Source organism: Apium graveolens, chromosome 3 (genome assembly GCF_009905375.1).
Source record: "Apium graveolens cultivar Ventura chromosome 3, ASM990537v1, whole genome shotgun sequence".
Lineage (NCBI taxonomy): Eukaryota > Viridiplantae > Streptophyta > Magnoliopsida > Apiales > Apiaceae > Apium > Apium graveolens.
Window position 1 is genome coordinate 193,694,933 of NC_133649.1, and position 22,937 is coordinate 193,717,869.

Sequence of the window (22,937 nt, forward strand, 5' to 3'; positions counted from 1 at the left end):
ATCATCACAGCCCTTATTGGGCAGACATACTTAGTCATCGTATCATCCATTGCCTCAAACTCTCCCTTTACCTGGGATATGACCAGCTTCGAGTCTCCACAAACTTTTAAGTTCTTGACTCTAAGCGTTCCTGTTAAGCCAAGACCAGCTATCAGAGCTTCATACTCTGCCTCATTGTTTGTGGTCGGGAAGTCTAACTTTATGGCATACTCAATCAAGAACCCATCAGGGCTTTGTAAAACCAAACCTGCTCCACTTGAATTTGTTTTTGATGCTCCATCAAAATAGAAGACCCAATATTCCTTGTCATTATCATCCTTTTCTTTGTCCCCTTATCAACTTCCTTGTCTTGATGTATGGTATCTTCCTGCCCCCAACTTCTTGGTTGGGTATGGTACATTCCACTATGAAGTCAGCCAATGCATGGGCTTTTATTGCTGTTCGTGGTTTATATTTGATGTCGAATTCTCTCAGCTCTATTGCCCATTTGATCAGTCTCCCACTATCCTTGGGACTATGAATTATATTTCTCAAGGGCTGATTTGCAGAACCTCAATTTGATGAGCCTGAAAATAAGGACGTAACTTTCTTGAAGCCATTACCAAGGCTAAAGCAAACTTCTCAATGGTTGAATAATTCAACTCAGCTCCGTGCAGAATTTTGCTGACATAGTATACGGGTTTCTGGATTTTCAGTTCCTCCTTAACCAACACAGCGCTCACGACATTTTCTGAAATGGCCAAGTACAAGTATAGAACCTCATTCAAAGCTGGCTTGGCCAACAACGGAGCTTGAGCCATATATTCCTTTAACTCTTCGAATGCCTTCTGGCTTTCTTCACTCCATACAAAATCCTTAACCTTCTTTAATGACTTGAAAAATGACAAACACTTATCCCCAGACTTGGAGACGAATCGTCCCAACGCGGCAACTCTTCCAGTGAGCTTTTGAACATCTTTGATAGTTTTTGGTGGCTCCATGTCCAATATTGCCTTTATTTTATCGGGGTTGGCCTCGATCCCTCTCTTAGAGACCATCAATCCCAAAAAAATTCCAGATCCTACTCCGAAGGCAAACTTTGTAGGATTTAACATCATCTTGTGGTACCTCAGGACCTCGAAAGCTTCCCTCAAATGGGTTATATGATCAGTCTTTACTAGACTCTTGACCAACATGTCATCAACATAGACTTCCATAGTCTTGCCAATAAGATTCTTAAAAATTTTATTTACCAACCTTTGATAGGTGACTCCTGCATTCTTGAGACCAAATGCCATAACAAGATAACAATAAACACCAAAGTCAGTGATGAATGATACCTTTGGAATGTCATCCTTGTGCAACTTGATCTAATTGTATCCACTAAATCCATCCATGAAGCTCAGCATCTCATGCCCAGCAGTAGCCTCTATCAAAGTATCAATCCTTGGCAACAGAAAACAGTCCTTAGGGCATGCATCATTTAGATCAGTGAAGTATACACACATCCTCCATTTTCCATTGGCCTTTTTCACCATTACAGGGTTTTCTAACCATTCCGGAAACTGTATCTCCTCAATGAAACCAGCCTCCAAGAGCTTGTCAACCTTTTGTTTTATAGCTTCTTGCCTTTCTGGAGCAAAACTTCTTTTCTTTTGCTTCACTGTCTTCCAATTTGGATCCACATTTAGCTTTTGAGTAATCAGTTCCGGGTCTATGCCTGGCATATCAGCTGTTGACCATGCAAACACATCACTATTTTCTTGCAAAAATTTCACCAACTTCCCTCTAAGGGGCTTCTCGAGTGTGGCTCCAATGAAAGTCACCTTCTCAGGATTCTCGGGGGCTAAAGAAATCGAAACCAAGTCTTCGCTGGCTTTCCTCTTTTCTCATCATTCTCTCGGATATCCAGATCTTCAATAGGAAGAACCTGCCCCCCAACTCCATCTGCCCTCAAAGAGGCCACATAACAATTCCTAGCCATTTTTTGATCTCCTCTTTCTTCTCCAATTCCATTCTGGGTGGGAAACTTCATAACTGAGTGGTAGGATGAAGGGACGGTCTTGAAGGCATGTATCCTTGTCCTTCCCATGATAGCGTTATAAGTTGAACTAGCCTTCACCACCACAAAGTCCAACATCTGTGTTGCTTGCCTTGGTTCCTGACCTATTGTTGTTGGCAACTTGATTATCCCTTCCACGGGGCACTCTACTCCAGCAAATCCATATATCGGCATATCACTCGGGGTTAATTGAGAATCATTATAACCCATCCTTAAAAAGGTGTCGTGGAGCAAGATATCCACTGAAGCACCATTATCTACTAGACCCTCTTCACCGGGTTGTTTCCTATTACTGATGTTATGACCAGCGGGTCGTCATGAGGAAATTTCACACCTCTAGGTCAGAATCATCAAAAGCCAATGTTACTTCCGTCCTGGCCCTCTTCGGAGCTTCTCCAATAATATGCATAACTTCTCAGGCATACGCTTTCCTGGAGTTCTTGGATAATCCAGCAGCAGTTGGTCCTCCAAAAATCGTGTTTATCACAGGCCCTCGAGGTCGCGACCCTCCAAAAATTGCATTTATAACCGGCCCTCTAGGTTGGGGATTTCGCCCCTGATCGTCTTGGTCCCTCCTACGATCTTCAAAGTTCTTTCTTCCATTGTTATTCCTATCCCCTGCTTCTCCAGTGTACTTGTTCAATCTTCCTTTTCGAATGAGGAACTCAATTTCATCTTTCAGCTGTCTACACTCATCGGTGTCATGACCAACATCTTTGTGAAATCTGCAATACTTGCTCTTATCTAGCTTAGCAGGATCGACCTTCAAGGGTTTAGGCCAACGAATATCTCGATCTTTCTCGATTTCCATTAAGATCTGGCTTCTAGGAGCATTTAGCTTAGCGTATTCAGTGAACTTTTGCCCAGGTCCTCCCTTTTTAGGGGTTGAATCAGAGTTTTGCTCAGTTCTAGGATACTTGTCCTTAGCAGTATATTCCAGGTCATTTTTCCGCTTCTTGCCACCAGCGGGCTCATTACTCACCACGGTCTTTCGCATGCTCTCTTCCACCTTGATGTACTTCCCGGCCCTATCTTGGAGCTGCAACATGCTTTCAAGGGGGCGTTTGGCCAAGGACATCTTGAAGAATTCATCCCTAGTTCCCTGTTGCAGTGCTATCATGGCTACCTTGTCATCAAGGTCTGGTACTTTTAAAGCCTCCTTTATAAAACGATTCAGGTATTCTCTCAAGGATTCCCTCGCTCCCTGTATAATGCTCATGAGGGATGCTAAACTTTTCTCATGCACTATCCCGCTAATGAACTGCTTAATAAAAGCCTGACTTAATTCTCTGAAGGACCCGATAGAGTTCAGGGGCAAACGACTATACCATCTTTGAGCCATTCCCGACAGGGTTTGAGGAAAGGCCCGACACTTAATAGCGTCATTCACGGGTTGCAACAACAGTGCATTAGAGAATGTCCTGACATGATTAGCGGGATCTCCCGTGCCATCATAAGCTTTGATAGTGGGCATCTTGAACTTCCTTGAGATATGGGCATTCATTATTTCTTCAGTGAATGGCGGAGTAGGATCATCAGGATCTTCAAGAGGAAGAAGATTGCTTGGATCAGCCCTTGGGAAAATAGTCCTTCTCTGTATTGGACCATCCAGGTCTATGATAGGGGGAGGATTCATCCCCTTGGAGGTAGTGAGGGTCTGGTATTCTGGTGCACCTCCAAGTCGCGCTTCAGCCTTTGAATCTCAGCCTCATGAGCCCTGATCATTTCCTGCACTTCTTGGGAATTCATCCCTTGGGTGCTCCTAGGACGCTGGTTACCATCAGGCATCGGTTCTTTTCCAGCGCGCCTCCTTCTTGGGGCCACTTCATCATCCGAAGATTCGGAGTCTCTCTCAGTATAAGGGTCAGATAATTCTTGATCCTCCGGTATAGGAGCCAAACCACGTATATAGGGGGCGATCGCCCTCGTGCTTAACTCTGCCCAGCATGTCCGCTTCCTCCAACCTCGGGGTAAAGGGACATCCCATATGGGGGATTAGTAGTCACAACAGTTGAATACTCATACCCAATGGGTCGAGAATTCACAGGTGCATGTAGTTATTGAACTTGAGGATTCGTACCTTGAATAGACGAGAGAATCGTCCCTTGTGGTTGAGGTTCAGTTACCCCTATCTGGGCTTCTCCTTGGGTGGCTGCATAAGTTGAATGAGTAGGTATCTCCACGGTTGACGAAATCACTTGGGTTGTCCCCGATGGTGTTCCTTCCTCAAGAGCTCTAATTGTTCTCCGTGTTCTCGCCATGGTTGTTGTACTTTCCCACAGACGGCTCCAAATGTTATGGATTAAAAACTAGGGTATATGATTGTTGTATTTATTACTAAGGAACGTGAGCTTCGAGACTCTATTTGACTGCTCTTGTGTTTTGTGACTCAATTTGCCTTAACAAGATGCCTACGTACCTTGCTGATTGCCAAGGATCAAGTCAAAAAACGTAGTTCTGATTTGTGGGGTGAGGCCCCTTATATAGATGTTGGGAGTCCTTGAATTGGACTTGGTATAGGAGACTTGGTAGTCAAGTCTCAGAATTAGAATGGACTTTGGAGTCCTAGGAAGTAGGAAGCTGATTTCTTATCCATGAGGTTCCTTGGAGGCCAATCTACAAGGATTTATATCCCCTCCAGGACTCATCTTAATAGTTGTTTTTCTCCCTTATTAATTAATTACGAAATTAATTAATATTCAGGGCTTTGGGCTTTCTTTGTTCCATCAAGCCTGATCTGATCCATCAGGCCTGATCAATGTGTTAACCTTTTTGGTCTGAATGTCATACATCTTCTTATTGGGCCTTATAGCCCAATTCACGTATAATCAATGCAATATTAATTACGTAATCAGGATTTATTTACTCCCTATCAGTGTGGTCAGTGCATTCTCGTGAGGAGAACTCAGGACAAGGCACGCATGGAAAGGAGTAATGGATGATTATTTCTACTAACGTATTTGTTGTAGGTACTCTTTGAAGAATGCCCTCCTTGAGACGATCAAGGAGGGGGATGCCCGTGAAAAGCTTGAAGGCATCTAGGGGTATGCCTGATGATTGAAGGCCTCCTCTTGTATTCAACGGGTGTCCTTGTTGGGGATGTGGGGTTAACATTGGTGTGTACTTTGGGAACTCTGTTCTTATATTCAACGGGTGTCCTCGTTGGAGAACTTTGGAGTCATCCTGCACTTTGCACCCAAGAGCTTGGGATCACCTGTGTTGTTATCTGGTGGGTTATCCTCATTCGGGGGACAGGGACGCGTCCGGCATTTGGGGTGAACCGTGATTATACCTGCGTCTGTTAATCAAGGGAGATAGCTGTAGCGGAGTGTTATCCTTGCGCAGGGAGATGCACTATCTTTGAAGTCCTACGATTACGGACGAGTCTTGGGCCTTTGCGGTTGGGCCTCATAGTTGGACATTCCTAAAGCTAGCGAAAGATGGATTCTGGATGGGTTTCTACCGGGCCTAGGAATAAGAAGTCTAAACCCATTAGATTTCTTGTTCCCCAAGATTACGTAAGGCTTAATCCCTATATAAAGGGTACGTAGGCACGTTGAGAGGGGTAAGAAGTTGAGAGCTGATAAGGGAGCCACCACTTACTGTGATCAATCTCAGCCTAAAACAATCATACACCGCCACACACCGCTTGATTTTCCGGCGAAGAACCACCGTCATAGATCTTAATTCCGACGAGAAACCTCAATCTTTGTTGTTACCAGATTCCTCCGTCAACACACCACGAGGCATTATAAGGCACTTTCATTGTCCATAAAGACTTGTTTGCCGTAAAGTTACCATGCAGCCAAGTGATCTAGAGTGATGAACTTGAACCTCGAATCAGTCTCAAGAATTGAAAAATGGTAGAGGATTGATTCCATTTACATAAATCACGGATGCCCAACCCACCTTCACACTTTGGAAGGCAACATTCTTTCATGCTACTTTGAAACCAACAGAAGCATTAGGAGCTCCTCCCCACAAGAACTTAGCATACTTTGACTGTATGTCCTTGATTATAAGGATATGCAAGAAGAGATGTGAGGTCCAATAACTTTGAATACCAAACGAAACCACTTTAATAAGAAGTAGTCTTCCTGCATAACTAAGAAACCTACAAGTCCATGTTTCAAACTTTGCACAAATCTTTGTCACTAGAGGCAGGCAATCTTTTGCTTTCAATTTCGAAGTAATGAGCGTTAGTCTGAGATAAGTGACCGGGAAAGAGGCTCTTTTAAAACCAGTAAACTAGGTAATTTCATCGATAGTATCCTCATTAACATTACCAAAGAAACATACACTTTTTTCAGAGTTTACCTAAAGACCCGAGTAGTTAAAGAATTTTTGGACTCCTGTCATGAGAGTAATTAATCACCGACTCCTTCTCTTCTTTGCAGAATAAAAGGATGTCATCAACAAAGATTAGGTGGGTGATAGCGAGAGACGAGGCTTTCCAGTGGTATTTGAATTTCTTGCTTGTAAAGGTCTCCTTTAGGAAAGAGCTCAGAACTTCCATTGCAATGACAAAGAGGTATGGATAGATAGGATCTCCCTGCCTTAAACCCGATTTTGCTGCAAAAACACCTTCAAGTGCACCATTTACTTTGATAGATAGCATGCAAGTTGTAATGCACATCATTATCCAATTAATGGAAATCAGAGGAAATCCCATAGATGCCAAAATTTTATGCAAAAATTTGCAGTTTAGAGTATCACAAGCTTTCCTCAGATCATGCTTTATGGCACATTTAGGTTCTCCAGTCATAATTATGATGCGCAAAACATTGTCACCTATAAGTCTGCCAGGAACAAAAGCTGATTGATATTTTGAGATTATGCTAGGCATGATAGATTCCATACGTGCTGCAAGCATCTTGGAAATGCACTTGTAAATTACATTGCAGCAAGATATAGGTCTATAATTAGGCAAGGAAGTAGCCGAGGTATGCTTGGGGATCAAAGCAAGGGCAGTAGCATTAATAATTCTAGGAAGCTTCAAAGAATTAAAATAGTAAAGGATTTCTTTCGTGACATCATTTCCAACAACACTCCATGATTCTAGATAGAATTCAACTGAAAACACATCTGGCCCTGAACATTTGTTGTTTGTCATTGCTTTAATAAATATTAACACAACCCTCCTCTAATCAAAAAATAATGATATACTACACTTATATTTTTTTTAACCTCAAACAGGCCCCCAACAATCCCTTTATAATAACTCAAACAAGTGTCATTCTGTAACCAAAAGAAACTACACCCAAGCTAAGAATATACTACTCCGGAGATCCTTCGACTTCATATTTATGGCCGAAATCTTCCTCATCTGTTGTAACATCTTAATACTCAAGGTAGTAAAAAGACGAGATCCTTAATGTTACTGCCTGCCACTGTGCCAATGCAGGACAGTCTTCCTGCGAGACAGAGCAGTGAATTGCTCAGTAATGCTTCTGAACATCTTCTCAGTTGAATTTGATACCATCTTCAAACTAGTAAGAGGAATGCGAATTCACATTGTTGAAAATCCACTTTAACAGAGTAAATTGCGTTCTTGTTATTGTTAGAAAATGGAAAGTTTGAGGCATATTTTATACATGTTCTTGATATGATTTCCGGAAACTAACACTTGGAGGTTGTTCCTTGATATGAGGACTTAAACTTTCATATTTGGATCTAAGATATTTTCTTAATGGAATCCATGAATATATTGAGACAAAGTTGCTTGTTTGAAATGGGTTATGGGGATTTTGTCCCACATTGATATTGTAAAAGAAAGATATTGAGTTTATATAGCATCTTGTGTTAGTGTTGTTTACAACTACTAGCATAAGTGGAATGCTTGTGTAGCCTAGTGCTAGTGGGAACTTTTATATTTTTTTTTCTATTACATTTATATTGATTATTTAATTATTAATATAAAATATATTGAGTAAGGATTATTTTAATCATACTCTGAATATATTTTATAATATTAATATTAAGTAATCTGGATATAATATAAATAATAAGGAAAACCCATTTTGTTTACTTTTTCTATTTTGTTACTTGGTGTACCACATCGAGTATAATAGAAGAAGAGTAACTTGAGATGCCTATATATTGAAAGGTACACTTGAGATAAAAATGACACAAGTCTCGGTGCCTACCTCGCAAACATATATGAGTTGCATAGGTTTTTTGGGCAAACTCAGGTGCGAGTCGTCGTTGATCATTGTTGGTTCTGTGGCCAGATTGATCTGTTGCTGTTTTATCCTGGAAGTGATATTGCTGCATTCCATCACAGTTTAAGTGGGGGGCAATAATCTCTTCAAGAACAGTCAAGTCCTCTTGAAGGGTTTGGCGACCCAGCTGTTGTGTTCTTCTTCTTATCAGAATTTGGAAAGCGATAAGAGATAAGTTTTCTTTACTTTATTTGTCAATTACAGTCTTTATAGTTTGTTATTGCCTTCGTGTTTTGTTTCGTTAGTTGGGTTATTTGTCATGTTCTTGTTATTATATATATATAACTGCCCATTGTTGCTGTGTAGTTAGAATTATACCCAACAGTTATGTACATTAATAATCTATTCGTCAAATTTTTGGTGCTCGTCTCCACACGAATTATGGCAGAGCATGTCTAAATGTGGTTATCCAGGATGAGAATGATGTGAATTATACAAGTAAAAAGATGCAGGAGTATGTGGAAGGCTAAATTTGTGGAGGCAACAACACCCTTTTTTGGTTCAGTTGTCACGTAAAGGATGGGTTTTGCTGCTGTAATTCTTGAGTGTAATGGCTTTGACATAGCAAGTAAAAAATATTATGAAGACTAGAGGTAGTAGGTTTTGTTAAGTAGCCGTAATTAAAATCAACTCGCCTTAGCGATCTTGAAAGTTTTTGTTAAATACAATGTCCTCGTAAATGCAAGATTTTGCAGTCTGATATGAGGGGATTACTTTTGTTGAACATAGTCATTGATGCATGATAACACACTATATTAAAAATAAATAAATAAATAAATAATGTTTTTTGTAGTAATTAACATCGATGCTGTTATTTGCATTAGGAGCAGTGTAGTAAAATTTGTGGTTCCATTGAGTGTTGCATTGATAAAATAGCATGCATTGTTTGGAAAGTAGAGATATCTCAACCCTATATTTATCCCTGAATCCACTCCTCTCTAATTTCTTCTTCTCTCTCTCTCATGTCTTCCTGTTCCGTCCCAAATTTCAAGGATCTCTTATCATTTCCTTTCTCCACTTCTTCTTCTTCTGATCATTTTCCCTCCTTTTCTTTTTATTAATTTTACAAGCCCAGTCTGCTGTTCCTTTTTTCTGTACAAACAAAGAGACACACCATGGTACATCTTTTCTTTCTTATATCTGTGCTTGCATCGTTTCCTATTATGTAAATGTTGTTGTTTGGATCAGATTCCCATTTTTTTTCCCTTCACTTGACTGCTTCATCTCATGTATTTGGCATTTTAATTTAACTCATTTCATGCAATTACAATATATATGATGTTATCCAAGAACTTTGTCTGTTTTAAAGAATTTTGGTACTCATGTTACCTCAGAAATTGTGTAGAGTATACATATCTAACCGGGCGCGGGGGGGGGGTCACATTAGTAAACAGTTTTGTTGCGAGTCCATATGCTAACACATCATTGGTACCCTTATCATAATGTTGTTGTAATGCACTTAAATGCATGCGACAGATTTAATAAGCTAGTTATTGTAAGGTTCACAGCCATTATCAGATTTTCAAATTTATATTACATACTCTATTATCCTAGATTGTAATTATTAGTGCATGCAACACAACATCAGAATGGGGGATGTAATGTATAAATTAGTGATTACTACTTGGTTTCTGTTCTATGAGAATGCTTGTGTATGGTAGGCAAATGCTGCGTCTGGAATGCAAGTGGAAGATGATTGTAAGCTCAAGTTTTTGGATTTGAAAGCAAAGAGAATCTACCGATACATTATCTTCAAAATTGAGGACCAGGAAGTGGTGGTGGAGAAACTCGGGAGCCCCAATGATAGCTACGAGGATTTCACCAACTCTCTGCCTGCTGATGAGTGCCGCTATGCTGTATTTGATTATGATTTCACTACTAATGAGAATGTTCAGAAAAGCAAGATTTTCTTCATTGCTTGGTAATGAGTACTAACTTGATTATAAAGTACTAGAAACATTGTTTATCATATGTGTACCTGTTAGACCTAGAGAATCAAGAGTTTGAAGAGTAAATAACTTTGCGTTAATGATGAATAGTCTCCAAGGTAAGTTGTGTATTTGACTTGTACTTGTTTTAGGTCACCGGAAACCTCCAGGGTGAGAATGAAGATGGTGTACGCGAGCTCAAAGGATAGATTCAAGCGAGAGCTGGACGGAATTCAAGTTGAGTTGCAAGTCACAGACCCCAGCGAGATGAGTCTCGACATCATAAAAGGACGCGCCATTTAAATTATTGGGTGAACCATTCAGTTTTTACTTTTACCCCTCAGCTGCAATGCAACTCTAGCGGTATATTGTGGTTGGAACATTTGTTATTTTTTTCTTTCTTTCTTTTTTGCCTATGTTGATTACTATACTAAACCATGTAGTGTATTTAATGTGGTATTATGATTAATTTATTTTCGGATGTTCAAGACAGTTTGATATTGGCTCATCGACTCGTGCACATATACTACCTTTGTTTACTTGCTTGGCTAAATAACTGTCATGAACCATTAAGGAGTCCTTCTTAACAATCTCCCCTGAAATACCAGGAGTTTAGAAGAGAATTTAATCCACAAAATATGTACAAAACTCAAGATTACCGTCCTTTAATCAGTTATGTTGTTTGTGGCTAAAACCCCAATTAAACAAACTTGGTAGATCTGCATTTGTCATTTTAAGCATCCAGAATACATAATTAAAACAACAAAGGAATGAAATGGCGAAATAAATGAGATGCATACAGAAAAAATCGCCTTATAAATAGTACTACAAATCTCTCCTCAGAATCAATTGGAACAAGAAAAAGATGATATAACTGCTAATTCTGCCAGAAAAGTAGTGTTATTGAAAGCGATAACTCAAGTAAAGATTACTATAACTTAGGGGAGCAATAGAATCGGGGAGAAGAGGAGAATGAGAAGAAAAATAATAGTGAATAAAAGATCTCGATGTCCATGGTTCCATCTAAGTTTCTTCACAATTACAAACTGCTAAAAATGATATTCAAATGAATCTAAATTTGTATATACAACAATGGTAAATGGCAGCATAAATAGAGTACAACTTCAAACAGAGCCGTCCCTTTGTTTTTTATTCCAAGTTCCAGTACTTATTTTCCCAAGTTGTAACTTTGTTGAATGAACCTTCTTTTACCATATTATACAAACGTAGACCTTTTTGATCATAGGGAGGAAGCATAGTACATGGGTTCCTATCCATCGGTGCAGTCACCAATGACTCCCTCATATACTTCTTCGCCAAGCCTTTCGCAGGACAAGCCATTGTCTCCGAACAAAGCTCAATTGCGTTTTCAGGTATAGTAGGCTTATACCTTAACAATTTTGAATATTCATTTAACAGGTGAAACATGTAGTCGTACACATTGTCCATGTGCAAATCTTCTTCAACAAACTTATGTGCTGCCTCAGCAATGGACTGCGCCTACAATACAATGCCATAAACATTACTCGCGATATCAATTTCTAGTATACTTCTACCTCTAGATTTTATCTTCTAGTGACTAATGGTGATGGCTAGCCTCATTATGAATGTCTGTGTTTAATATATTGCAGAGTGTTTCATTATGCCAGACATTTTTTTTAGTTACTTTGCTATGTGCCACCAGCCATGGTACCTTCTGCTCATGAATGTTGCCCCAGTCAACAGCGAACTTAATAGATTTGCACTTGTCATCTTCCCTTATGGGCCAGTAGTGATCCATTGGCATCAAACCTCTAGTGAAGAAATCATAGTACCGAGGTGTAACTATTAAGCAAACAGAATCACAAGCAAGAATGTACTTCTGGCTTACTGACCAAGCTGATCCTTCAATATAAATTTTATATCTGCAATGTGAATTGACAAGAATATGATTTGATTCAGGAAAATAAACTGAATCTTAAAAGAAATGATACAGGACGGTGAAATAGAAGAAGAGATGGAGAAGGGAACAAATACACTGGCCGACATATAATAAAGAGATGTGAAACAAGTTAGTTTTGTGTATTTGACCTATATTGGCACTGATCCGTCAAGCCTGATTGCATAGATCCTTGCTCTAGCTCTTTGTCCCAGTCCTGAACATATAACTCAATTCATTACTTGGTTCCTACTTGTTCCAGTCATTGTAATTTGGATCATACTACCAATAAGACTTAACCTCCAAGTTACAGTGGCAATCAAGAACCTATGGATAAATTTGTGAACCACATATTAAATATCTTGTGAATTTACTAACTGAAGACAAATAGAAATGTAGTACCTTAATGAATATGCGAGCATTCCAATCTTCTTGATCAGAGACATTACATTTTAGAAGCTCTTTCCTCTTCTCAGCGACCTTTGGATTACCTTTCCAATAAGCATAAGGCTCCCTATCTTTCCATCTCGACTTCTTGTTCCCTTCAAATATTTCCTCTGACAAACTCTCCCAAGGTCCTATATCGGTTTCAGGCCTGGAAATTCAGCAAAAAAAAAAAAAATTCATGCAGGATTGAAATCATAAGTGCGGATTTAATGCAAACAGTCATAATCACAAGTACAAATACAAATGCGAACAACTATGTAGACAATTACCAGCCCCAGAATGACCAGTCTGGAAACACTATATCCAGTGTTTCACTATCGCCACAATAACGAAACAAAGGCGGTGGTGTTTTAACATCAGGTCCTGCATAGTCTGCCGATTTGACTACTGGCCAGTCGACACAATCAAACATGAGGTCCAGATCAGGAACTCGACCAGGGTACCTCCTTAACAACTGTAAGATTCCCCATTGCGTAAAATTGTCCCTGGTTTGGAAGCCCTTAAGATATGTCTTTACATAAGCTCTCCCGTCGAGAATTACTAATCTAAAGTTTGCTGTCCTGTTAGCTGTCTCTACCATGTCCCTTGTGATCCCTGTCTCTTTCCAGGGACGTAGATCTTCATGAATCCAGCGGAAATAACTGGGACAGCTTGGCGTTGAGAGGCCTTGATCACTATGTTTTCTGAATCTGGTAGGGTCAATATAACTATTTGTTGGGCAGGTTCTATTGTTGTTACCACCAGGACAATTTAATGGGAAATTTGTAGTGCTCACCATTACCTTGTTGACCTAGTGATATTAAAAGAAATGGGTTGTTTAGGTCCACATAGTCCGCGTAGCTGTAACATAGTTTATGTTTCTAGTGAATATGAGGGGGGGGGGGGGGGGGACTTACAAAGTTAGAGGTTTGAAAAAAGCGAAGGGAGATGAAGATGGCCGCACAAAGGAGAAGGAAAAACAGAAAAACTTGGGAAGATCTAACAGCGTAGTTCCTCCCAGGAAACCGCATTTTGTCCTCCTGGAAAATGTTACAGCTGATATCCTCGCAGCTTCTCTGATTTCCTCATTTCAAACATGTATATTACTTTTGCTTTGCTGTTTACAACAAACATTATAATAAGCTATTAAATTTTAGTTTTAAAGATCAACAGGATTATGTGTCACTGATCCAACCAAAACAAACCAGATTGTGTATATTTAAGTACGTTGAGCAGGGCCTGCAGAGCCTACAATCTACACAAACTTACATATAAAAATAAAGTTCACCTAACAACCAAAATCAAAATTATTACCTGAAACATCAAGGATCTCATCTTTTTGCACAGGTATGTCCGTCATCTTCTTCTTCTTCTTACCTTGGGTCTTAATTTGTTTTTAAAAACTTTTTGTTATTGCTTCAGTCTCAGCTCAAATAAACTCAGTAACTGAAGCATGAAAATTATCTACAGATTTGTTTGTTTTTCTTAAGGACATGCATTCAACAATGTAAAACTAAAAGAAGAAGAAAAAAACTAAATGACTAATCTGTCAGTCAAAGTGCGATCCATTTGTTTAGGGAAATTGTTGCATAATACAAGTAGAACGCGCCGGCTTATGGTTAATTTTTGTTGTTCATACACAAAACTTCTTTTTTTGTCGAAATTAAAACAAATTCCATTAATAATTTGAAAGTGATTGAATGGGGTCAGCTTGAAAAATAAATAACGCTAATTAACCGTTTTGTTTTCGGATTGTTTAATAATCTGAATATAAATATTCTAATTATTAAAAATGATGAAAATATGTCTTGAAAACATTAGTTTCACAATTGACTCTCACGTTAATTCCATTAATAGTACAATATTCAGAGTACTCAGTTGATTAAGTTTAGAGACCTCGTATTATGAATAAATATTTTTTGTTAGAGGTGAGCCCACACGATTTTCACCATTATTTTAAACTCACCACAGCTATCTACCCACCGTATACCAGTTGAAAGTGTTGTTGGTGCGAGATATTCAGATCTCACAATACATCATCAAATTCATTTTCAACAAAATCATCACATCGCACAAAGTAAGGCACATCGCTTAAAGCGAGATAATCAAACACATAAATAATAACTTAAACAAAACAAAACGAAAAAACCAAAAATTCAAAGATCTAGGTATAACACCAAATTTTAATATGTTGTTAGACCAAAAATTTTTAATCCAAAGACGGAATTTTATTATAAAATTCGAACTCTTATTTAAATAGATCTGAAAACTAAAGTGAAGAACTCTAACATATTTTTCGAGTTTTGTAAAACAAATCTCGATTTTATTGAAGAAAAAATAATTAATAGGAGGAGATGGAGATGAAAATGGGTAGAAATAGTGGAAAAGGAGGTGTGGCGGTTAGGGTTAGAAGAAGGTGGAGGGTCTTGCGAGAGAGTACACAAAACTATTACTATTGTATTAACGTATTGACACATATTGTTTTTAGTATTATATAATTTTTGAAATTTAAAATAAAAATTTTAATAATATATTTATTAATAATTATAAATATAACATAGGTGTCTAAGTTAATGATATTTCAATTTAAAAATAATGTATTGATTGAAGTGTATAGTTCTACTGATATTTTATAAGTGTGTGTACGAAAAATAATTATGTTTTAATTAAAATATAAATTATAGCGCGGATCAATAATATACAAATTATCTTTGGTCTCTTAACCGACAAAATCCAACTTATTATATTCAGATTTCAGTTAGTTTAATTTATTTAAACACGGATCAATGATAAAATATATGTACCAATGATAAAAAAAATATGTTAGCCCGAATAAAAGTAGATGTTATTTTATTTTAACTGGTCTAATTATTTTCTTATTTTAATTTTGATTTATCATAAATCAATTATATAATTTTTTTAGCCTAGATGACTGGTATATATTGATTTATTTTAGCCTGGCGCTATTATACTGATTAAAGAATTATCTCTATTTTCGTTTAATTAAAATAGTATATATAACATAGAAATTAAAGAAAATTCGTAGATATATAAACCCAAACATTTTACACACAAATGAAAAAATGTCCAAAATACACTATTTTTAATATTTCGGCTATTAGGTTCGGATCTTATTACAATCTTCTAAGCCTACATTATACATGTCACCGAATTAGGTAGACTTTAATTTTATATTTAACTCGGATCAATAATATAAGAATTATCTTTAATTTGAATTTAATTTTGATTTTAGCCTAGATCAATAATATGCTCGTTATATCTATCGGATCCAGCTAATTACATTTAGTTGTTTTTAATTTTATTTTAGCGTAAGGTGAATATTATCTTATTTTAAATCGTAGATGATATATATTTTTTGGCATAATGACATTATATTTGAATACGTTATATGTGTTTTCGGGTTTTATTGTTAATTTAGAAAGTATTTTGGTTTCCTACGAATTTACGGACCGGGACCTACCGGGACGTCAAAACCCACAAAATTCAGGTTTTCATTTTTATAAAATCAAGGGTATCTTGAAGATCCGTTATTTTTGCTTTTTTGAGACATTCATAATTTTTGGAGATTTTTGGCATATATATTGTATTTATTTAAAATTATTATTTTTATAGTTATTCCCTGTAATTATTATTTTTGAGCCTAATTATTTTAATTAAGGGATAAAAATACCATTAATTAATTTTAGGGATATATTTTTCCTGTAATTATAAATAGCATAACTTTTTATTTTATTTTTCTAATTATCCAAGAAAAATCAGAAAATCTTATAATTATCCAATTAGGGTTCTTAAGTCTCATTTTTAAAGATCAATCGATTCAGAGCTTATTATCCATCCGTTGTTGACGATCCATATATCAAATCAAAGCATGTGAAAAGGCCGATCTTTTGACATCAAGAACTCATTCTAAGGTTCTGTTAAGAACAATGTTCATCGTGTTGTTCGATTTGGGTCTTTTCATTTTGTTAATTTTCAGATGATATGGCTGTTAGATTAAGCTTCCGGAGGGTCCTTAGAGTCGAATCATATATATGTTGTTGTGCAGGACATGCATGTACATAACAAGACTAAGTCATCTTGACAACCCTAAGGATAAGTTGTAAGATAATTTAATTTTGTATTATGTAATTATATTACTTGAGTCTGTAAAAACGTTAAGTAGATTAGACTGGAGGATTTTTCTGTGAACAGTCATGAAGCTAAGAGATAAACTTTGAAAGAAGATCAAATCATAATCATGTCTCAGAGAGAATTGTGGCAGTTTGGATTTGAATAATATTGTTCTAGGAAATATATTCTAAGTCAGATATTGACAAGTCACAGATCAAGGAATATCGAGAAGTCTGTCGAGAAGTCCAAAATGACTTATAGAGAAGTCCCAAGAGATATCGATAAGTCAATATGCATGTAGAGATCTTAAATATCGGTAAGTCAAATAGAACATGTAGAGAACTGGAGATATCGACAAGTTATTTCTTCATATAGAGATCTAGAGATATCGACAAGCCAAATATTCTTGTAAGGAACTAGAGATATCGACAAGTCAAAAGCCTATGTAGAGAACTGGAGATATCGACAAGCCATTCTACATGTAGAGAACTGGTGCGGTCACAAATCTAACCCAACATCCTCATTTCCACTACCTCCAATCGTAGCACTTGGTCCTTGCCCACCAGAGACGAAGACAAAGGGGTCCGGGGGAGCCCTGCCCCCTGTAGAATTCTCAATATTAATCTAATAATATACCCTATTTACTGAATGTTACTGTAGTATAGCTGGTTAGATGTTAAGTTTCATTCCCTAAACACCAGGGTTCAATACTTGGTCGTCCTTGTTTTTCTCCTTCATTTTCAGCATTTTCTCCTTATTTCTTGTAAATTTTTAGTTTTTAACTTTTATTGTTTTAAAATATTTTTTAAAATTATAAACACTTATAATCATTACTTTAGTAAATTTAATTTTTTTACAACAATGTGACATAATTTAAATTATGAATTTTTTTCTTTTTGATTTAATTTTTAAATTAAAAATATTTATACTTTAAGAAAATCATAATATAAAATCGGACCCCCCTAAATTATGACTCTGCGTCCGTCACTATTGCCCAACACTCAGTCCCATACAACAATATTGATCTAATCGCTACTCGATAAAATCTTTCTTTTAGTTTTAAAGGGAACTTTTAATCACACAGTACTCTTGAGGCAACCCTCCACTTTGATCGTCCGGATTGAATATGATGAGTAATATCAACATCTATCTTCCCTTCCTTATAAATAATTATAACCCAAATATTTGAAACTTTTTCATGGAACTAATAATTGCCCCACCCCCCGATTATAACATAAACTCTCCCTTCATATGTTTCATTACCAAAATTACACCACAAATATTCAATTTCCGAGCGGCTAACATGCAGCCCGACATCATCAATGTAACTATCCATTATTCTAACTTCTCATTAATTGCAGACTTACACCATGGCACATCATCATGAATTCCTTCATCAAGTACATCCCTTATTACTGTAAATAAAAATGGACTTAACGATGATTCTTGGTGAAGTCCTATCATAACCGAAAAATATTGAGTATCACCAAGAAGAGTCTTGACACAAGTCAACAGTACTTGAGAATATATCTCTTGAATTTTTCTTACATATATCCATGACACCCCTTTAATTTTCAAACTTGTACGGATTATTCTGCGCAGAATACTGTCATAAGCTTTTCTTAAATCAATAAACAACATATAAATGATCATATTACGTTCCCTATATTTTTCCATTAATCTCTTAAAGAGGTGAATCGCTTCCGCTGCTTACCTACCGGGCATGAAACCAAATTGATTTTCAGATATTCCAGTCTATTTTCTTATCCTAATTTCAATCAATCTCTCCCATAATTTCATAATATAACTTAAAAGTTTATTACCACGATAGTTACTAATTCTGATCCCCTAATTCGTATAAATTGGAATAAAGAGGGTAGGCCTCCATTCATGTGATATCTTAATAGTCTGAAAAATAAGATTGAATAGTCGTGACAATTACCGCTCACCCTTTTTACCCAAACACCGCCATAACTTTAAAAAGGTATTTGGTTTGGACGTGCATTTACCATATGAATTCTATCAAACCATATGTACTGTTTCAAATAAGAAGTAGGAATTTTTTACTTTTAAACAAAATTTATATACTTATAAATTGATAAAAAGACTAAAAATAACTCGTGAGTCACACGAGAAATAAATTTGTTAATTTTAATTTGGAAAAAATATATATAAAAAGAAGCTCGGCATTACATATTCCTGGTGTTATAAAATTTCATAAAACAATGTATAAATGTGATAACAAAATAACAATCACCTTTTGTTTTTGACAAGGAAGATAACGATAACTTTATTTATTCCCTGAAAGAGAAAGAGTTATTCGATATACATGGGCCTTGGGCCAAGCTAAATGGCTAATTTGTATGTAGCAAGTCCTGATGTAGATAGTCCAGCAAGCGTGGCAAAAAATAAAAAGAGGAAAACAAAAAGGCCCTAAATAAACCCTAATAATTTGGATGTATAAAAGCCTATCACTTGCCTGAAGTAGCACTTGTAGGCTGCTCTTCCTTTTCATAAACCCTAATCCCCCCAATTTATCTAGCTGCTATTACTATGAGGCCACCTAGAGGTATATTATTACACACTTTTTCTTTTTAATCTATTTCATCGTTGCCTTATTCATGTCATGAATTCACTTCATTTTATGTTTGCTCTTAAAGTTTTATTATTTTTGTATGAATTTAGCTCAATTGTATATGAATTATGTTTTTATTGGTGTTCACTTGGCTTATTTATGTAATGAATTAGCTTAATTGTATGTAAATCATGTGTGTTTTAGTGTTCGCTCGGCTTATTTGTATAGTGAATTTATATTTGTTGCAGGACGTGGTGGTTCAGGTGGTTTCCGAGGAGGTAGGGGCGATGGTGGTGGCCGAGGAAGAGGCGGACGTGGTGGATTCGGTGGAAGAGGAGCCAGTGATAGAGGCCGTGGACGAGGTGGAGGAGGAGGTCGTGGTGGCCGTGGTGGAGGACGTGGCGGTGGAATGAAAGGAGGGAGCAAAGTTGTAGTTGAGCCACATAGACATGAAGGTGTGTTTATTGCTAAAGGCAAAGAAGATGCACTTTGCACTAAGAATATGGTTCCCGGTGAAGCTGTTTACAATGAGAAGCGAGTTTCTGTTCAGGTTGATTTTCTAGCCTTTTATTAGTCCTAAATCAGACTAGTAAATTCCGTGTTTCTGTATAGCTGAAACCAATTATTTGGATTCATTTTGCCAATTATGGTCTATGCAAATTATCACTTACAGTCTGTCAATTGATAGTCTCTATGGTAAAATTGTATTTCTTGGAAACAGAATGAGGATGGAACCAAGGTTGAATACAGGGTGTGGAATCCATTCAGATCTAAGTTAGCAGCTGCTATTCTTGGCGGTGTAGACAACATTTGGATTGTAAGTGTGTAGCTTATGATGAACTACTTATTTGTTTTATATATGTAAACATTCTTTCTAATCTCTTGTTTTTATGGATGAAGAAACCTGGTGCCAAGGTGCTGTATCTCGGAGCTGCTTCAGGAACTACTGTGTCTCATGTTTCTGATCTTGTTGGACCCGTAAGCAATAGTATTAATAATGCTTCACATATCTTTCATTTTCCCTCAAGTATCTATTTTCTGGGCGTATCTATTTTCTTGTGTGACTTGCAGATTTTAAATATTATTGCGACTTTTTTTTTGTAGTCTGGAGTGGTCTATGCAGTTGAATTTTCTCACAGGAGTGGTAGGGACTTGGTTAACATGGCCAAGAAGCGTACTAATGTTATACCTATCATTGAGGATGCTAGACATCCAGCCAAGTACCGAATGCTTGTAGGAATGGTTGATGTTATATTTTCTGATGTTGCTCAGCCTGATCAGGTATGCTTCTTTTTATGAATTACTTGTTTTTTTGCTAAACTACTTTCTTGTTTTTTAAAAGTTGAATAATACATTTTCTATTTTTTTTTGGTTTGACTACTTATTGGTACATCTGGTCAATGTCTAGTTGTTTGACTTAATTTATTATATGTATTGTACTTGCTTTAGTATCTAGTGTGTTTGTACAAATAGCTAATTTCATTTCAGCTGATGATGAGCTTATAGTAGTGTTTTTTAGCTTAACCTGGGCTCCCTGTGGTACCTGGGCAGCACTTCCATTATCTATTTCAAGTTTGTTTTTTTAATAAAAGGCATATGATGAGCTTACTCGGATTCCCCTTCAGGACTTCATGGGTGATGTAAAATCGAGTTACTGATGCATTTATGTAATTATTTACATGTAATTACTTTTTTGAAATTACATTTTTTTTGTTTTCTATTGATTTCTGGCTACTTTATTAGTATTCAGTGTAGTCGTTTCTTCATTGGCATTTCAAACTGCTTCCAAAAATATCTGGAGAAGATTTTTGTCGCGAGTAGTTATGAACTTATATTGTTCTAATGGTTCCAAAGTCCAAATAAATATAGCAACTGTATTATGTGCTACTATATATGTCTAATAGCAAGCTGATGATGATTTACTCGGATTCCCCTTCAGGACTGCATGGATGATGCTAAACCGAGTTTCTGATGCGTTTATGACCTTTGAAAGATATAAAAATTCAAAACTTATGATGAATGTTATTTGTTTTAGACTTTTGGACAAACGAATTAAAAAAAATCTTGAATTAGATGCTAGATTCTTAGGCAGGCATTTAGGAAGGTAGTTAAAGTGATCATTTTGATTTATAAGTTGATAGAAATTAGTAAGTGTTGAGATTATTTTTGTCATATGCTATTAAGCAGTGATTGTGAAATTTTGTCATGGCAGTAAGACTACTTAACCTGCAGTATGAAGGTAAGGTTCAATCTCATATCAACTTTTTCTCCTGTACTATTTGTCTAGAGGATTTTAAGTTTCTACCAACTTTCCTGTTAGCTAATGAGAGTGGAAACATAAACATCACTTTTGGTTTCGTAGTATAAGATTGTTTTCACTGGGTTGACCTTGTTCTCTGTGTTAATATTTCCTCTATTTTGTTATATTGCAGGCTAGGATTTTGGCTTTAAATGCATCATACTTCTTAAAAGCTGGAGGTCATTTTGTGATTTCAATCAAGGTACTGTCGATTTATAAAACTGTAGATTTTGGATTAATTAAAAAAATCAAACTTTGATTTTTCTTGACATTAATTAGTAACCATTACTAAAACGTTGTATATATTCATGTCACTTATGGCTACATACCTCTGTTTTTTAAAAATTTAGGCAAACTGCATTGACTCGACTGTTCCGGCTGAGGCAGTGTTTGCCCAGGAAGTGAAGAAACTGCAAGTGGATCAATTTAAGCCCTCCGAACAGGTCACACTAGAGCCATTTGAGAGGGACCATGCTTGTGTTGTCGGTGCATACCGTGCGCCAAAGAAACAAAAGGCGGCTGCTTGATAGTATAGTCAGGCACTTGGAGAGCTGATCTGTTTATCTTTTCATTACTAGTTGAACGTTAGGGAATTTAATATTGTTGTATGGCATGTCTAGCTTTGAAACGTTATAAGGTTTTCTGGAATCGTGGTGATTGAGAAACCTAGCAAGTTCTTATTAGAGAATGTGTGATTTGGATTTTGTATTGCCAGTTACTATCATTTATCATTACCTTTAAGCAACCCTGCCATATGGCTAGTAGGGGTGTACGAGGTGTGGTTTGATTCGATTGGAGGGTAAAAATCAAACTAAACCGCAACTTGCCAACCAAATTGTTATATAAAAATCAACCAGATTTACCAACGTAATTGCAGTTTTTACGGTTCAATGGAAGTTCAACGACTACAAGTCATCAATGCATCACTTGTTCTTCAGGGGTAGATACATTTAATTAATCGGTCCCATTTAGTTTATCGAGCCTGTATTCGATTAGTCCAAATTTCAATATTTGAGTAATTTTTATATGTGTATATTTCAAATATTTTAAAAATATATTAATATTAATTTATATGATATTTTAGATTTTCGCGGTTTTTAAAATAATGAATCGGCAATCAAATCGTAAATTAATGATTATATATATTTGCATGCAAGATTATCCAAATTTTGAGGTTATTCGTAATATGTGAACAGTGATTTTGCAATTGAGCGGATTGGATGTAGAGCTCAGTGTATATCTTTAAAAGTACTTTCTCCGTCTCTTTCAATTGTTTACATTTTTTAGAGAGTGTCTGACACGTATTTTAAGGTGCATATAAAGTATAGTTCTGTAATTTTTTTATACAATTTTATTTTTCTGAATAAAAATTAAAATATTCGACTTTTATTCAGAAAA

General features: G+C 36.6%; 3 protein-coding genes and 2 non-coding genes across 7 annotated transcripts; 4 read left to right on the forward strand and 1 right to left on the reverse strand.

Annotated features, from left to right (window-relative positions):
• The first annotated feature begins 8,185 nt into the window (after window positions 1-8,185).
• LOC141713001 (actin-depolymerizing factor 12-like) lies at window positions 8,186-11,572 on the forward strand. 3 transcript variants are annotated; one of them, XR_012571755.1, is made up of 4 exons: window positions 8,186-9,380; window positions 9,924-10,183; window positions 10,343-10,553; window positions 11,437-11,572. XR_012571755.1 is itself a non-coding variant. In XM_074516182.1 (3 exons), the coding sequence occupies exons 1-3, from the start codon at window positions 9,378-9,380 to the stop codon at window positions 10,491-10,493; spliced, it is 414 nt and encodes a 137-aa protein (XP_074372283.1). In that variant the 5' UTR covers window positions 8,186-9,377; the 3' UTR covers window positions 10,494-10,692. The 3 variants fall into 3 exon arrangements, 2 of the variants coding, with proteins under 2 accessions (XP_074372283.1, XP_074372284.1); XM_074516182.1 differs by lacking the exon at window positions 11,437-11,572 and having other exon boundaries at window positions 10,343-10,692; XM_074516183.1 differs by lacking the exon at window positions 11,437-11,572 and having other exon boundaries at window positions 8,186-8,855; window positions 10,343-10,692.
• Window positions 11,159-14,003, reverse strand: LOC141713000 (uncharacterized). The gene is made up of 7 exons (XM_074516181.1): window positions 13,849-14,003; window positions 13,452-13,651; window positions 12,825-13,345; window positions 12,511-12,703; window positions 12,261-12,325; window positions 11,884-12,094; window positions 11,159-11,690 (listed from the first exon to the last, which is right to left on the reverse strand). Exons 2-7 carry the CDS (start codon window positions 13,563-13,565, stop codon window positions 11,340-11,342), a joined length of 1,455 nt encoding a protein of 484 aa, XP_074372282.1. The 5' UTR covers window positions 13,566-13,651; window positions 13,849-14,003; the 3' UTR covers window positions 11,159-11,339.
• Window positions 14,004-19,076: 5,073 nt separating this feature from the next.
• On the forward strand, window positions 19,077-22,243 carry LOC141713002 (rRNA 2'-O-methyltransferase fibrillarin 2-like). Its single transcript, XM_074516184.1, has 7 exons — window positions 19,077-19,234; window positions 19,489-19,790; window positions 19,962-20,057; window positions 20,141-20,218; window positions 20,345-20,521; window positions 21,673-21,741; window positions 21,890-22,243. The coding sequence occupies exons 1-7, from the start codon at window positions 19,219-19,221 to the stop codon at window positions 22,064-22,066; spliced, it is 915 nt and encodes a 304-aa protein (XP_074372285.1). The 5' UTR covers window positions 19,077-19,218; the 3' UTR covers window positions 22,067-22,243.
• Window positions 20,831-20,902, forward strand: LOC141716101 (small nucleolar RNA snoR60). The gene has a single exon (XR_012572830.1). It is a non-coding gene; the product is annotated as a small nucleolar RNA snoR60 (small nucleolar RNA).
• Window positions 21,146-21,216, forward strand: LOC141716102 (small nucleolar RNA snoR60). Its single transcript, XR_012572831.1, has one exon. It is a non-coding gene; the product is annotated as a small nucleolar RNA snoR60 (small nucleolar RNA).
• Window positions 22,244-22,937: the final 694 nt, after the last annotated feature.

Bases quoted from the DNA above. Each gene is read 5' to 3' on its own strand.
- LOC141713001 (XM_074516182.1), top strand. The intron at 10,184-10,342 runs GTAATGAGTACT...TACTTGTTTTAG, and splicing joins AAGATTTTCTTCATTGCTTG to GTCACCGGAAACCTCCAGGG.
- LOC141713000 (XM_074516181.1), bottom strand. From the start codon at position 13,565: ATGCGGTTTCCTGGGAGGAACTACGCTGTTAGATCTTCCCAAGTTTTT. The intron at 13,346-13,451 runs GTAAGTCCCCCC...TAATATCACTAG, and splicing joins TTTTTCAAACCTCTAACTTT to GTCAACAAGGTAATGGTGAG. The intron at 11,691-11,883 runs GTACCATGGCTG...ATTGTATTGTAG, and splicing joins GCAACATTCATGAGCAGAAG to GCGCAGTCCATTGCTGAGGC.
- LOC141713002 (XM_074516184.1), top strand. The intron at 20,219-20,344 runs GTAAGCAATAGT...TTTTTTTTGTAG, and splicing joins TTTCTGATCTTGTTGGACCC to TCTGGAGTGGTCTATGCAGT. The intron at 21,742-21,889 runs GTACTGTCGATT...TTAAAAATTTAG, and splicing joins ATTTTGTGATTTCAATCAAG to GCAAACTGCATTGACTCGAC.